The 13788-nt window shown below is 42.2% G+C and overlaps 1 protein-coding gene across 1 annotated transcript in view; it reads right to left on the bottom strand.

Annotated features, from left to right (window-relative positions):
* The window catches only part of LOC127074813 (sodium/hydrogen exchanger 2), a 50293-nt gene extending 40052 nt beyond the window's left edge, over positions 1–10241 (bottom strand). Inside the window, exon 1 of the mRNA XM_051016192.1 lies at positions 10131–10241. Coding sequence (XP_050872149.1) covers positions 10131–10148 — 18 coding nt within the window. The 5' untranslated portion in view covers positions 10149–10241. The remainder of the gene's footprint in view (positions 1–10130) is intronic.
* Positions 10242–13788: the final 3547 nt, after the last annotated feature.

The raw sequence follows: 13788 nt of genomic DNA, 5'->3' as shown, positions 1-13788 counted from the left end.
GTACAATTCTCTTTGAAAGGGTTTCTAAGGCGGAAAACCCTATTGAAGAAGTATCTGTGATTGCAAGGTCCAAAGTTCCAGTGAAGATTACTGCTCCCAGAATACCTGTGAAGATTATTGCTGAGCCCAAGATAGCCCCCCTGATCATTACTGCACCTGGCCCAGTACCGTATTCTTCAAGCAAAGCCATTCCGTGGAATTATGGAGGTGATGTTTACATCCATGGCGTAAAGCAAGTTGGTGATTCTGCTAATCCTAATGACATTGTTGGGACTAGTAAAGTTACTCGAAGCGGAAGGATCTTCTCTCCAGAGATCTCACCCCCAGTTCCCGAAAACCGAGGAAAGGAACCGGTCAACCCTTCCCCGTTAGAGGCACCGATCGAAGCTACTCCTGAAGACGTTGCCAAACGAGAAATGGAAGAAGTGCTGAAAATCATCCGCAAGAGTGATTTTGATGTGGTAGAACAGTTGGGGCATACCCCGTCTAAGATCTCGATGTTGTCCTTGCTATTATCTTCTGAATCTCATGCCAATGCCTTGATAAAATTCTTGAAGACTGCCCATGTACCTCAGGAAACGTCCGTTGATCAGTTTGAAAACTATGTTGCTAATCTGACTGTCGACGGTGGCCTAGGTTTTTCCAATGCTGACCTGACGCCAGCGGGAAAGAACCACAATAAAGCCCTGCATATCTCTATTGAGTGTAAAGGGATCACCCTGTCTCATGTGTTGATCGATAATGGCTCTTCTTTGAATGTGCTACCGAAAGCCGTGCTCGATAAACTTGACTGTAAAAGCCTTGAACTGAAACCTAGTGACATCGTGGTACGTGCTTACGATGGTGCGAAGAGTGTTGTCCATGGTGAAGTTGTTCTCCCTATCAAGATAGGACCTCAAGTCTTCAACACTACCTTTCATGTAATGAACATTCGCCCCGCCTATTCCTGCTTGCTGGGACGCCCTTGGATTCACGGGGCAGGTGTTGTAGCTTCGTCTCTCCATCAAAAGCTGAGATATCCAATAGAGGGAAAGATTGTCACTGTGTGTGGGGAAGAAGAGTATATCGTCAGTAGTGTGCATACCTTCAGATACATCGAGATGGATGGTGAATTCTTCGAGACTCCGTCTCAGTCATTTGAAGTGGTTCCTCCGCCCAGTCCTGTCCTTAAGCCAACTCCCCTTGTGCCCGAGGTTATTCGAGCTCCTCCTGCCATGGTCTCCCTGAAGGACGCTCAAGCTGTGGTTGAAGATGGTGGCTATACTGGCTGGGGTCAACTGATCAGCATACCCTACAAGTCTGATAAATCTGGTCTGGGATTTAGCTCTGAAAAGATGGTCAAAGATCAAATCAACGTTGTAGAAGATGCTGACAGTGATTGCGACCTGGATAGCTGGATCTACCCAACAATTGGCGACGGACTCAATAATTGGAAGGCTGAAGACACTATCCCAATCTCCTTTAGTCAGGAGTAATTGTTATTGTCCATTTAGTATTGCAAATCTTTAATTTTTCAATTGAACTTCTTAAAGCATTGTGTCTACGCCCGGGGCACAATAGCTAATTTGTTAAGGGTTTTGTCATTTCATAAGCATATTCATATTCAATAAATCAATGGACTTTTTCGCATTCAAATATTGCGCTCTTTATTTTTCCTGTCGTCTTTCAAACAAGCTATGCTTTCTTACACACACTCACGTCACAAATTGCAGATCCGTATCCACTCTGGATCCTATTGATAATAATTCCGCTACTGTTCATTATGACTTTGAAAATCCAATCTACCAAGCCGAAGATGGAAGTGAGGAAGATTGTGAAGTCCCTGGAGAGCTTGCCAGACTATTACTGCAAGAGGAAAGGACTATACAGCCGCATGAAGAGTCACTCGAAATCGTAAATCTGGGTACTGAAGTAGACAGAAAAGAAGTCAAAATAGGAGCAGGCTTGGAAAACAGTGTCAAAGAAAGATTGATCCAGATGTTGCGTGACTATGTGGAGATCTTTGCCTGGTCTTATGAAGACATGCCCGGGTTGGATACTGATATAGTGGTGCATCGGCTGCCTACGAAGGAAGACTGCCGTCCTGTCAAGCAAAAGGTTCGCCGCATGCGTCCTGAAATGTCTGAGAAAATCAAAGCCGAGGTTATAAAACAATTCAATGCCGGTTTCCTAGCCGTTACTTCTTATCCTCAATGGGTTTCTAATGTGGTGCCAGTGCCAAAGAAGGATGGTAAGGTGCGAATGTGCGTAGATTACAGAGATTTGAATAAAGCGAGTCCCAAAGATGACTTTCCACTCCCGCACATTGATGTTCTGGTAGATAACACCGCTCAACACAAAGTGTTCTCATTCATGGATGGATTCTCAGGTTACAACCAAATTAAGATGGCGCCTGAGGACATGGAGAAAACTACGTTTGTGACGCAATGGGGCACGTTCTGTTATAAAGTAATGCCATTCGGTTTAAAGAACGCCGGGGCAACGTACCAGCGTGCTATGGTAGTTTTGTTCCATGATATGATTCATCATGAAATAGAAGTATACGTGGATGACATGATAGCCAGATCTCATACTGAAAAAGAACATCTCGATCATTTATACAAACTGTTCGAGAGGTTGAAGAAGTACAAGTTGAGATTGAATCCGAACAAATGCACTTTTGGAGTAAGATCCGGTAAACTCTTGGGCTTTATTGTCAGTGGTAAAGGAATTGAGGTTGACCCGGCTAAAGTGAGAGCTATTCAAGAAATGCCAGTTCCCCGTACGGAGAAAGAAGTCAGAGGTTTCTTGGGACGCTTGAACTACATTGCTCGATTTATCTCCCACTTGACCGCTACCTGCAAACCCATCTTCAAATTACTGAGGAAAAATCAAGAAATGATATGGAATGACGAGTGCCAAGAAGCTTTTGACAAAATCAAGAACTACCTCCAGGAACCTCCGATTCTGATACCACCAGTTGAAGGAAGACCTCTAATCATGTATTTGACCGTGTTAGAAAATTCAATGGGGTGCGTATTGGGGCAACATGACGAGTCTGGTCGAAAAGAGCATGCCATATACTACCTGAGCAAAAAGTTTACCGACTGTGAAACAAGATACTCACTGCTCGAGAGAACTTGCTGTGCTTTGGTCTGGGCTGCTCGCCGACTAAGACAGTATATGTTGAATCATACCACTTTGTTGATTTCTAGGATGGATCCCATCAAATACATGTTCGAGAAGCCTGCCCTCTCCGGAAGAATAGCGAGATGGCAGATGATCTTAACAGAGTACGATATCCAGTATACTACCCAGAAAGCAATCAGAGGAAGCGTGCTCGCTGATCATTTGGCTCATCAAGCGGTGGACGATTATCAATCTATGAATTTTGAGTTCCCGGATGAGGATGTCATGCTTGTTACTGATGATGAAAAACCTGAACCGGATGAAGGACCCGAACTGGGATCCCGATGGACTATGGTCTTTGATGGATCTTCTAATGCATTGGGCCATGGTGTTGGTGTTGTAATCATTTCTCCCGGAGGTTACCATACGCCTTTCACTGCTAGACTATGTTTTCATTGTACTAATAATATGGCTGAGTATGAAGCATGTATTTTGGGACTCAAGGCTGCCATAGACCGGCGAATCAAGTTTTTGAGCGTGTACGGAGACTCAACATTAGTAATCAGTCAGATCAAAGGAGAATGGGACACTAAGCATCCGAATCTCATCCCTTATCGAGAGCGGGTGATGACATTAATCCCATACTTTGAAGAGATTACATTTGAACATATTCCCCGAGAGGAGAATCAGTTGGCAGACGCATTAGCTACCATGTCATCTATGTTCAGAGTCAGATGGGATAATGAAGCTCCCAGGATCACCATTGAGCGACTAGATGAACCGGCATACTGTTATAAACTTAACACTGACAAAGTACAGGAGAAACCATGGTTCCACGACGTAAAAAGATACTTAGAAGATCAGGAATACCCTGAAGGGGCATCCGTCAATGACAAAAAATTCCTGAGGAAGTTCTCCGCTAAATTCTTTCTGAGTAATTGAGTGTTATACAAACGTAATCATGACTCGACTCTGCTTCGCTGTGTGGATAAAAAGGAAGCATAAAGGATTATGGAAGACATGCATGACGGTATTTTTGGGACTCATTCTAGTGGACATACAATGGCCAAGAAGATTCTGAGATCAGGGTATTATTGGTCTACCATGGAAACTGATTGCCACCATCACTCCAGAACCTGTCACAAGTGCCAGATATATGCGGACAAAGTACATGTGCCTCCTGCTCCATTGAACGTGTTGACAGCACCTTGGCCCTTTGCAATGTGGGGCATCGATATGATTGGAGAGATTAAACCTACGGCTTCTAATGGACATCGCTTCATTCTCGTCGCTATTGATTACTTTACGAAGTGGGTAGAGGCAGCCTCATTCGCTTCTGTCACCAAGAATGTGGTGGCACGGTTCATCAAGAATAGTCTTATTTGTCGGTATGGCATCCCTGAAAGAATTATCACTGACAATGGTACTAATTTGAACAACAAGATGATTACTGAACTCTGCACGCAGTTCAAAATTAAACACCATAACTCCTCTCCGTACCGGCCAAAGATGAATGGCGCCGTAGAGGCTGCTAATAAGAACATCAAGAAGATCATACAAAAGATGACAGTAACGTACAAAGACTGGCATGAGATGTTGCCGTTTGCTCTCCACGGTTATCGCACTTCAGTACGCACTTCGACAGGGGCAACTCCTTTCTCTTTAGTCTACGGAACGGAAGCCGTCTTACCAGTGGAAGTTCAGATTCCCTCTCTAAGGATCATGAAAGAGGCGGGTTTAAGCGAGGACGAATGGATTCAGACTCGACTCGATCAGATAAACTTGATTGATGAGAAGAGACTTGCGGCTGTTTGTCACGGGCAGATATATCAGAAGCGCATGACCCAAGCATTTAACAAAAGAGTCAAGAGACAGGTGTATCAAATTGGCAACTTGGTGATCAAGCGTATCATTCTACCACAAGGGGATCCCAGAGGCAAGTGGACTCCCACATACGAAGGGCCATTTGTGGTTAAGAAGGTATTCTCCGGTGGAGCCATGATACTTGCTACAATGGATGGCGAAGACTTCCCGCATCCTGTGAACGCGGACATAGTTAAAAAATACTACGCATAACAGAGACCCGCTAGGTCGATGTACCTAGGCAAAAGTAAGGGCATCCCGGCGAACCAAAAGGGTTCGGGCAAAAATTAGGGATGAATATATAAAGACGTATACCCGGCAAGTCGAAAACCTGAAAAGGCGGCTTGGGCAAAAAGGGGTATCCCGGTGGACTGAAAACCTGAAAAGGCGGTCCAGGCAAAAATTAGGGATTAAAGCGTATGACTGTGTCCCGTTTTCTGCCAGCTTCAACCAAGTTCAAGGGACTGAACAAGCCAACCACCTCTATCCGACAGCAGGAGATGAGATGCTTGAAGACATGATGACAGTAGTGGAATTAAAATAAATAGGACTTTCTCTGCATAGCTTTCTCTTTGTGTTCTTGACAATTTCCTCTTACTAGGATTTTTGTCTCCTTGTACACAAATTGCCTGTTTATAGGCCCTCTTTCAAAATCAATACAATTTTATCTCCAAAAAAGATGCTTTTGTTTTCACTTTTTCTGTTTTGATTGCATAAACGTCCATTGATTTAATTTGAATTGATATATGCATTTGAATATGATTAATGTTTATCAAGAATACATGCCTAAAATGGAAATAGCAATTACTGCGAGACTCCAGGACCAAGGAGAAGGTCTAACCACGCTTTCCGAGGAGTCCGTTGCTAATTCGATTCCCCGGCAACGCCAATTATTCCCCAGAAGAGGTCGGCACCGCCATACCGAAAGGTCATCTCTTCCATCCCCAGCCAGGCTCTGTTGAGTGTTTCCATCGTCAGACAAAAAATCAAGTATCCCCCAGCCGAGACAGGGTCATCAATACCAATGTCTCCGACCAGCAGACTGAGATTTATCTCCCCAGTAGAGTTCCCTGGAAGAACGTTTCAGACGCATAGTGCACTCATTACATCATTCCAAATTACATACCTGCATACAATGCTCACATTTACTTCATTCCGCATCATATACTTTACATCATTTCATAGCATGTATATGCATACCATGTTCACAAGCATAAAGCATCTCATGCATCATGACATTGCATGAAACTAACGTTATTTTTCAGGTTAGTTATCCTCCGGATCACATCCAAGATTCGGACCATTTTTCAGATAGAACCCAGATGAGTATCTATTCTGACAAACGTTCTGACATCCTCCTAACGGTGGCATCTCCAAGCCCATCTCAGATATTCACTGCAAATACAACAAATATTATCAGATACAGCCTAACGTACGATTCATTCTGATTCAGCCCGACACATGACTCTTTCAGCTCAGATACGGTCTAACGTACGATCCATTCTGACTCTCAACAACTCCAACACGGTCTAACGTACGACCCATTTGGATCTTCAGCTCAGATACGATCTAACGTACGATCCATTCTGATCTTCAACAACTCAAGTATGGTTTAATGTACGACCAAGTTAAACCTTCATCTCCTCAGATGCTACCTTCGGACAGGTACATTTCTGAATGGTAGTCTAGTATACGGCTACTCCCTTACTCAGATGCTACCTTCGGACAGGTACATTTCTGAATGGTAGTCTAGTATACGGCTACTCCCTTACTCAGATGCTACCTTCGGACAGGTACATTTCTGAATGGTAGTCTAGTATACGGCTACTCCCTTTCTCAGATGCTACCTTCGGACAGGTACATTTCTGAATGGTAGTCTAGTATACGGCTACTCCCTTACTCAGATGCTACCTTCGGACAGGTACATTTCTGAATGGTAGTCTAGTATACGGCTACTCCCTTACTCAGATGCTACCTTCGGACAGGTACATTTCTGAATGGTAGTCTATTATACGGCTACTCCCTTACTCAGATGCTACCTTCGGACAGGTACATTTCTGAATGGTGGTCTAGTATACGACTACTCCCTTTTAAGCAGATTCAGCCTAACGAACGGCTCATTCTGTTACTCAGATGCTACCTTCGGACAGGTACATTTCTGAATGGTAGTCTAGTATACGACTACTCCCTTTTCAGCAGATTCAGCCTAACGGACGGCTCATTCTCAACTCAGAGACGATCTAGCGTACGATCCATTCTGATCTTTCATCCCCATCAAAGTCATCCGCCTAACGAACAGCTCACTCTGGTACTCAGATATGATCTAGCGTATGATCCATTCTGATCCCTTATCCCCAGCAGTATATAGCATACTCTGACTCCCCAGCGAAGTCAACAGCATGATGGATGATTCACTATACGGTCTAGGGTATGACCCGGTATGACATCCATGTCTTCAGACATCGTCTAACGTACGACGCAATCGGAAGCTCGTCATCGAACTACCTGGATGGCATCTTTAAGCCCATCCCCATCGAGACTAAGGGACAAGCGCAAATTTTCGGGGCATTCTAGTGTTCAATAATCTTTCACCTCCAGACCGCGAACGGCACATACCATTCTACTCTCTCGGTTCAAGAATATTGAACAGGGGCAGCTGTCATACCCCAAAATTTGCCCATTAATATTTCAAGACATTTTTCAAGGCATTCCGAATCATTTTTATGACACTGATCTCAAAGGAACGAAGGCCCAGCTCACGAATGGCCCAATCCAGAAAATGGCCCAAAATGGCCTGTTCGCTACACGCTCGCCTAGCGAACGTTACGTTCGCTACACGCTCGCCTAGCGAACGTTCGCTACACGCTCGCCTAGCGAAGCAAACGTTCGCTACCAGCTCGCCTAGCGAAGCTGACAGACAACAAAAAATTTCGGGCTTCGGTCTGAGCCCATTAGGTCATGAAAAAGGGCATTATAAATACCAGCACTTCAGTAATGAAAAGAAGACGAAAAAGGGAGAGAGGAGAACTCTAGCAAGCAAACCCTAGCGCTCACAGACGGAAAACCCTAAAGGAAGCCCTGAAGGAAAAGCCGGCGGCGGTAAGGTCACTTCCGCTCAATTCGATCCGATCAGCCAATTCAAGGTTACAATTCGATTACAAACAGGTTGGCATTGCTATTACTACCCTATGTTCTTAATTTGCACATGGTATCATGATTGAATTTTTGAAACTATCTTAAGTTTTACATATGAATTTAAGTATGCATGAATCGTTGAATGTCTAACCACATAATCTCTGTAATGAATGCTATAAAGTGTGAAGCTTGCTGCCATTATATCGTTATTAAAACCGGAATCCGCAGCCGCTCGTTAGCACATCGCTAAGCGAGCATGCAGCGAGTATTCGCTAGGCCTTCGCTAGGCGAGGCAGGCGCGAACCTGACAGTAGCCGACTTTTCTATTCTGATTTTTCATTCATGTTTTATCATAGCCAGGCATTGTTTATCTGATCATATTACTGTTGCTTTTGCGGTGTAATCCTCGATTGCACCCTGATTTGGTATGCTAACCCGTTTGTTGAATTTTGCAAAGGTTCATATGTCCCAGAAAAAAAGACCGCCGTTAGGTCTTCCACTTTATTTGTGGGATACCCTTGTGGAGGCTCACCCTAAGTTGCTTAATTAATTTTAATGTGTTAATTTTAATAATTAATTTTAATGTATTAATTTTAATGTATTATTTTTAATGTATTGACTTTAATGTGGAGATTCATCATAATCACCTAATTAACTTTAAAATATGGCCTTTAAATATGTGATCTTGGACCTCTCTTGTGCCTTACGATATTACGGTATTACGGTCATGTCCCGCGAACGTGGGGATACACTTAGCAATGGCCCTTCGATTAAATCATCATAAAATAAATCATAGTCCCTCGGATGTTGCCTTCGAAAATACGATTTTGTCCCTCGATGACCCTTCGGTGTAGCCTACGGTTAAATGATGATCGTCCCTTCGAATGCTAAGGTATCCTTACAACTGTTGCCTTCAATGACCTATCGAATGACTCTACGATGACCCTTAAACATCCAAAGGATAAAACTACTTACTTCTCAATAGTAAGGACAGTTTTACCCTCATAAGGATAGGAAATGCCCATAACGACCTTAGGAAGGTATAACTCTCAATTACTGGATCATAACCTAAAATATTTTCAACACCTCACACCTTTCAAAACCTCTTTTGGAAAATCACCACTTGGTATACATTCATACTAGAATCATTACCAAGTTATATTTTTCCAAACCATTTTCAAAACTAAACGAGATAACCACTTTGTATACATTCATACGAGGATCATTACAAAGTTAAATTGTCTTTTTCAAAACATTTTCTAAACAATTCACCGGCACTTTCCAGACAAAAATATAAGTGATCCAGCAATTAAGAGCCCATGGATAACCATGGATACAAAGGGTGCTAATACCTTCCCTTTGTATAATGTACCTCCCGAACCCAAAATCTATTGAGGTCTTTCCTGTTCTTTTCCACCTTTCCTTATTGGATAAAAGAAAAGTCGGTGGCGACTCTTGCTATCCGCGACATTGCGATAAAAAGCAAAATACCCCAAGTCAGTTCACCGTATGACAATTGTGCTGAAAAGGACGACCGTGATCGTGCTGGTAATCATGATTGCATTACTGTGCAGCTGAGTATGCCCCAACATCGTGAACTGATTGTACGCGAGTGCCATTGAAACAGCACCTCTCATAAGACCAGCCCGCCAAATGATCACTTGCTGTCTGAAGGAGATCTTCTGATACTGTGATTTTTTAGTCAAGTTGGATAAATAGGATAACGGGAAAACAAACGTTGCTCTTCCAAGGAGTACTAAACCCAACAATACTGAACTTGTTGCTATAGATGTTCCAGGACTATCACTAACAAACTTCCATTTTTCAATGTCCAAAGCATCCATACCAACGTAAAGGAAGATGAAGATCTCAACAACAAACGACAGGGTAGCAAAAGAATGCTTGGTAGTGACTCTTGAGCTCTCAGTCACATTATGCCAAGTATAATGAGACATGACAATACCTCAAAAGAATACGGTGAGAATGCCACTCAGATAGAATAACTCAGCCAGCATATAGGAGAGGTATGCCATTAGCATCATAAGAGCAAACTCGCGATCTGTAGAGTGCCTGCCAATGTAGAGCTTTTTAATAACGTAAGCACTGAGTAGACCTGTCAAAACACCGAGGAGAGTGCTTGCTATAAACAAATAGAAGAAGTTGCCCAAAAAGTGCAATGCAATTGAAGGATTAAGTTGGTTGAGATCAAAGCTTTGGATTGCATTGAAAAGCACCACTGAGGTAACATCATTCACAACACCTTCCCTAAATACAAGACTATACAACAAAGGTGTCTCGTCTAGATTTAGCACCTGCAACGTGCAAACAGAATCTATCGCGACAAATATTGCTCCAATAGCTAGGTAATCGCCCACTTCCAGTGGCTTTCCGACGATGAAAGGATAAGGTTAGGAGCTGCAAGGACAATTTCCAGATAGATTGTTGAGAGGTGATCTTTGCAGTTGACGAGTCGCAACTCCTTCATTATCATAAGATCCAACAACAGATCTCGAAATGTAGCCCGGACAAATCGCAATCAAAACCGTCGCAACAATTCCAGCACCGGAATCCCACACCTCTTTGCCAAAGAAATAAGCAACGATGGTTGTATTCGAAGCAAAGAACAGGGCCGTCAAGACACATACTTCACGGATGTGTACAACAAATCTGAGAAAATGGATGTTTTATAAAGTGCGGCGGCGGTGAGCATAAGACCGGGATAAAGCGTACCGTCGATGATACGACCGAGTGGAGACCACGAATCTGAGTCAAAACCAGTTCCAAAACTCGGAGAAACCGTGTTCCGTTAGGTAAACAGTTGTGCGGTAGTTGAAATACGGATCGAAGTTGTTGGTTGTTGGGCGGAATGAACGGCGGAGAGGTCGACGGAGGTGAATCAATTGTGGTGTTTTTTCAGGTTCGTCGAAGATGGTGGTTTGAAGACGCGATGGTGAAGGGTGGTTATGGTGGGTAAAGGTATCGTGGAAGATGAAGGGGGTGTGGCTATGGTGGCGGAGGGTATGTGAGTTGGAATGGTGGCGTGAAGGAAGAAGAAGAGATTTTTGTTTTATCTTTTCAGAGAAGTAAAAGAGAGGAGAGAGGGTAAAGAGAGACGTTGAGAGAGGCGTTTAGTTGTCCCCCTAGGCATCTGTTGGTTCATTGTTGTTTAATGCCACACATACATATATCCATGTTAGGGTTTCCTTTTTTAGGAAAATCTTAAGAAAGAAAATAAAGACCCGTTAGCTTCTAGCTGGTTGTTGACTATCCCCAAAATGGGAGAATCCCATGTGCCACTTGTACTCTCATGATAAGCTTCCTTTAACCTTATTATTTCTCAACTTCTTATTTTCTGATTGGATGAACAAAATGCAAATGGATTGCAAACTTGGACCATTGATCAATTGAAAGCGACGTCCAAGATGAAAACCAAAGAAACACAATTCGTTAAATAATAATAAAAAATGTAAAAAATTAATTGATATAAACCAAATTTAATTAATTAACACAAACAAAATTCACAATTCTTAAAATAACCACAATAAAAATAAAATGATGACATGAACAATTCTATTTAATTTTTCTGAATTTCCTGATACAATAATGAAAATAAACGGATTTAAAATGAATAAAAATCAGGTGCGAAATCGCTCGAAAAATTAAATTGAGTGCACCAAAATGATCAGTGTGAAATAAACTTATTGGAAAAATACAGCGTTTCTTTTAATTTTGAAATAAATTTTGACTGGTTAAGCAGGCTTGAGCTGATCAGAAAGTGGCCGAAAAAATTAGCTGAAAAATAAATCGAGCATACCAGATTAAACTACGCAAAACGTAGATTAATAAAATTGATGTCTAGAAGCTTGATTTTAAAAAATTTCGTCTACTGATTTGACGCACATCTGGTGATTAACTCAACCGGTTTGTCTGTAGATCCGGAAAAAAAATCGACTGATATTTTAGGCACTATGCGGTATGGAATGCATGATATGCTATGTAGATATGCAATAGCTATGATGAATGTGTTGAATCGGCGATTCAGGGTCAAAATTGGGGTATGACAGTGGGGATATTTTCAGTGTGATGGAGATGGTTCTTTGGTGAACAAATAGGGTACTTGCAAAAAATGAACACTCAAACGCTAGAGTTAGTATCGGATTCAAGTGAAATTTTATAAGTATGAGTTGAATTGTACTCTAGTGTGACTCAAGATCACATTTATATGATAAACCATTGAAACCATATTCGAACTATCTAGCGTGTTAAAAGGGTGTTTCAAGTAAAAACTCACATTTTTTAAATTGAACATTTATCAATAATGAAGAAGCTTTTAACTTGCCACCCCCATAATTGTACTTGACACCCCCAAATCCCTATGAATAAACAATATTAACCTTATAACATTTTTCACTTTTTTTTTCAAAATTTACCAACATACGCGCGAGCTTCAAATTGTTTGAGCGATACTGGAAATTTCGTTTTTACTCCCAGAAATTTTGAAATAAGTATGTTTTTTACCATAAATTGCAAAATGTCTGTGAATTTGTACTGTGAATTTCATAATTTCCGGTATTTTTGAAAATATTTTTCCCAGAAATTTCATAATTTGCGGTACAATTGATATGCGTTTCTCTAGAAATTTCATAATTTCTGGTACTTTTTTTCTTCGGGGTTGTGCAGTGAAATACAGAGGAAGGAACGACACTGTTGCAGGAAGAGCGATAGACCATGTTAGGGTTGTTGAGGCCGAGTCTTCCCTGATACAGGTTAGACGGGTGGTTTCAACCGGTTCAGACTGCAAAGGTTGGCTGAGCAAGGGCAGTTCTGTGCACCCTATAGCACCTGACGCCAAGATCAGTAAAGCAGCCCAAAGATGATGTTGAGGTTGTTCATGCTCAGGATGTGCAGGTTCAGGATGTTCATGACCCAACGATCGAGACAAATGTGACACATGTTGTTGTTACGATTGTTGATGAGGTGGTAGCTGAAGAGGTGGTCTAGCCAGATGCCCATATTGAAGATGACATGGTCCATCCAGATGTCGTTGTTACTGGTGAGGTGGCTGCCACAAATCCGGTCCCATTTGCTACTACTAACACAAAGGTTATGGCTCTATCAACGGAGCCGTCTGTGCACACTGATGAAGTGTCCTCTGGAGGACCCATTGATCGGTCAATGCTTACAGAGTATGTTGATCATGTGGTATACCGACTATTGCAAGAAGAGGTATATATATTTTATGTTTTTAAATTTGTTTAATGTTGTTCCATGAAAGCTAACTGTTATTTCTTTTAAAATTTGTTTGTCACAGGACCGTCCCGCGTTGAAGGTGACCTCTCACGGGTCGAAGATGAAGAACTTCTCGAAGACCCTGATGCCTGAGCAAGTCAGACGAATTGTACATGATTTTGATCTCCTCGTATTGTCCGACTGCTCACTTACCATATTCGACACTTCACTTCTTACTGCTTTTGTTGAACAGTGACACAAAGAGACATCTTCCTTCCATCTTCCATTTGGGGAGATAAATGTCACTCTAGATGATGTCTCCTCATTGTTTCATCTCCACATGGCCGACAAATTTTTCAAGACTCTTGTTATTAGCCTGCCACTTGCATGCTTGACTGTTGTATGGGATTTAGGAGTTTCTGAGGAGGTCGAGCTAGAGGATTTTTACTTTAA

The sequence above is a fragment of the Lathyrus oleraceus genome, chromosome 4, assembly GCF_024323335.1.
Source record: "Lathyrus oleraceus cultivar Zhongwan6 chromosome 4, CAAS_Psat_ZW6_1.0, whole genome shotgun sequence".
Lineage (NCBI taxonomy): Eukaryota > Viridiplantae > Streptophyta > Magnoliopsida > Fabales > Fabaceae > Lathyrus > Lathyrus oleraceus.
This window is presented reverse-complemented; position numbering and strand designations above follow the sequence as displayed.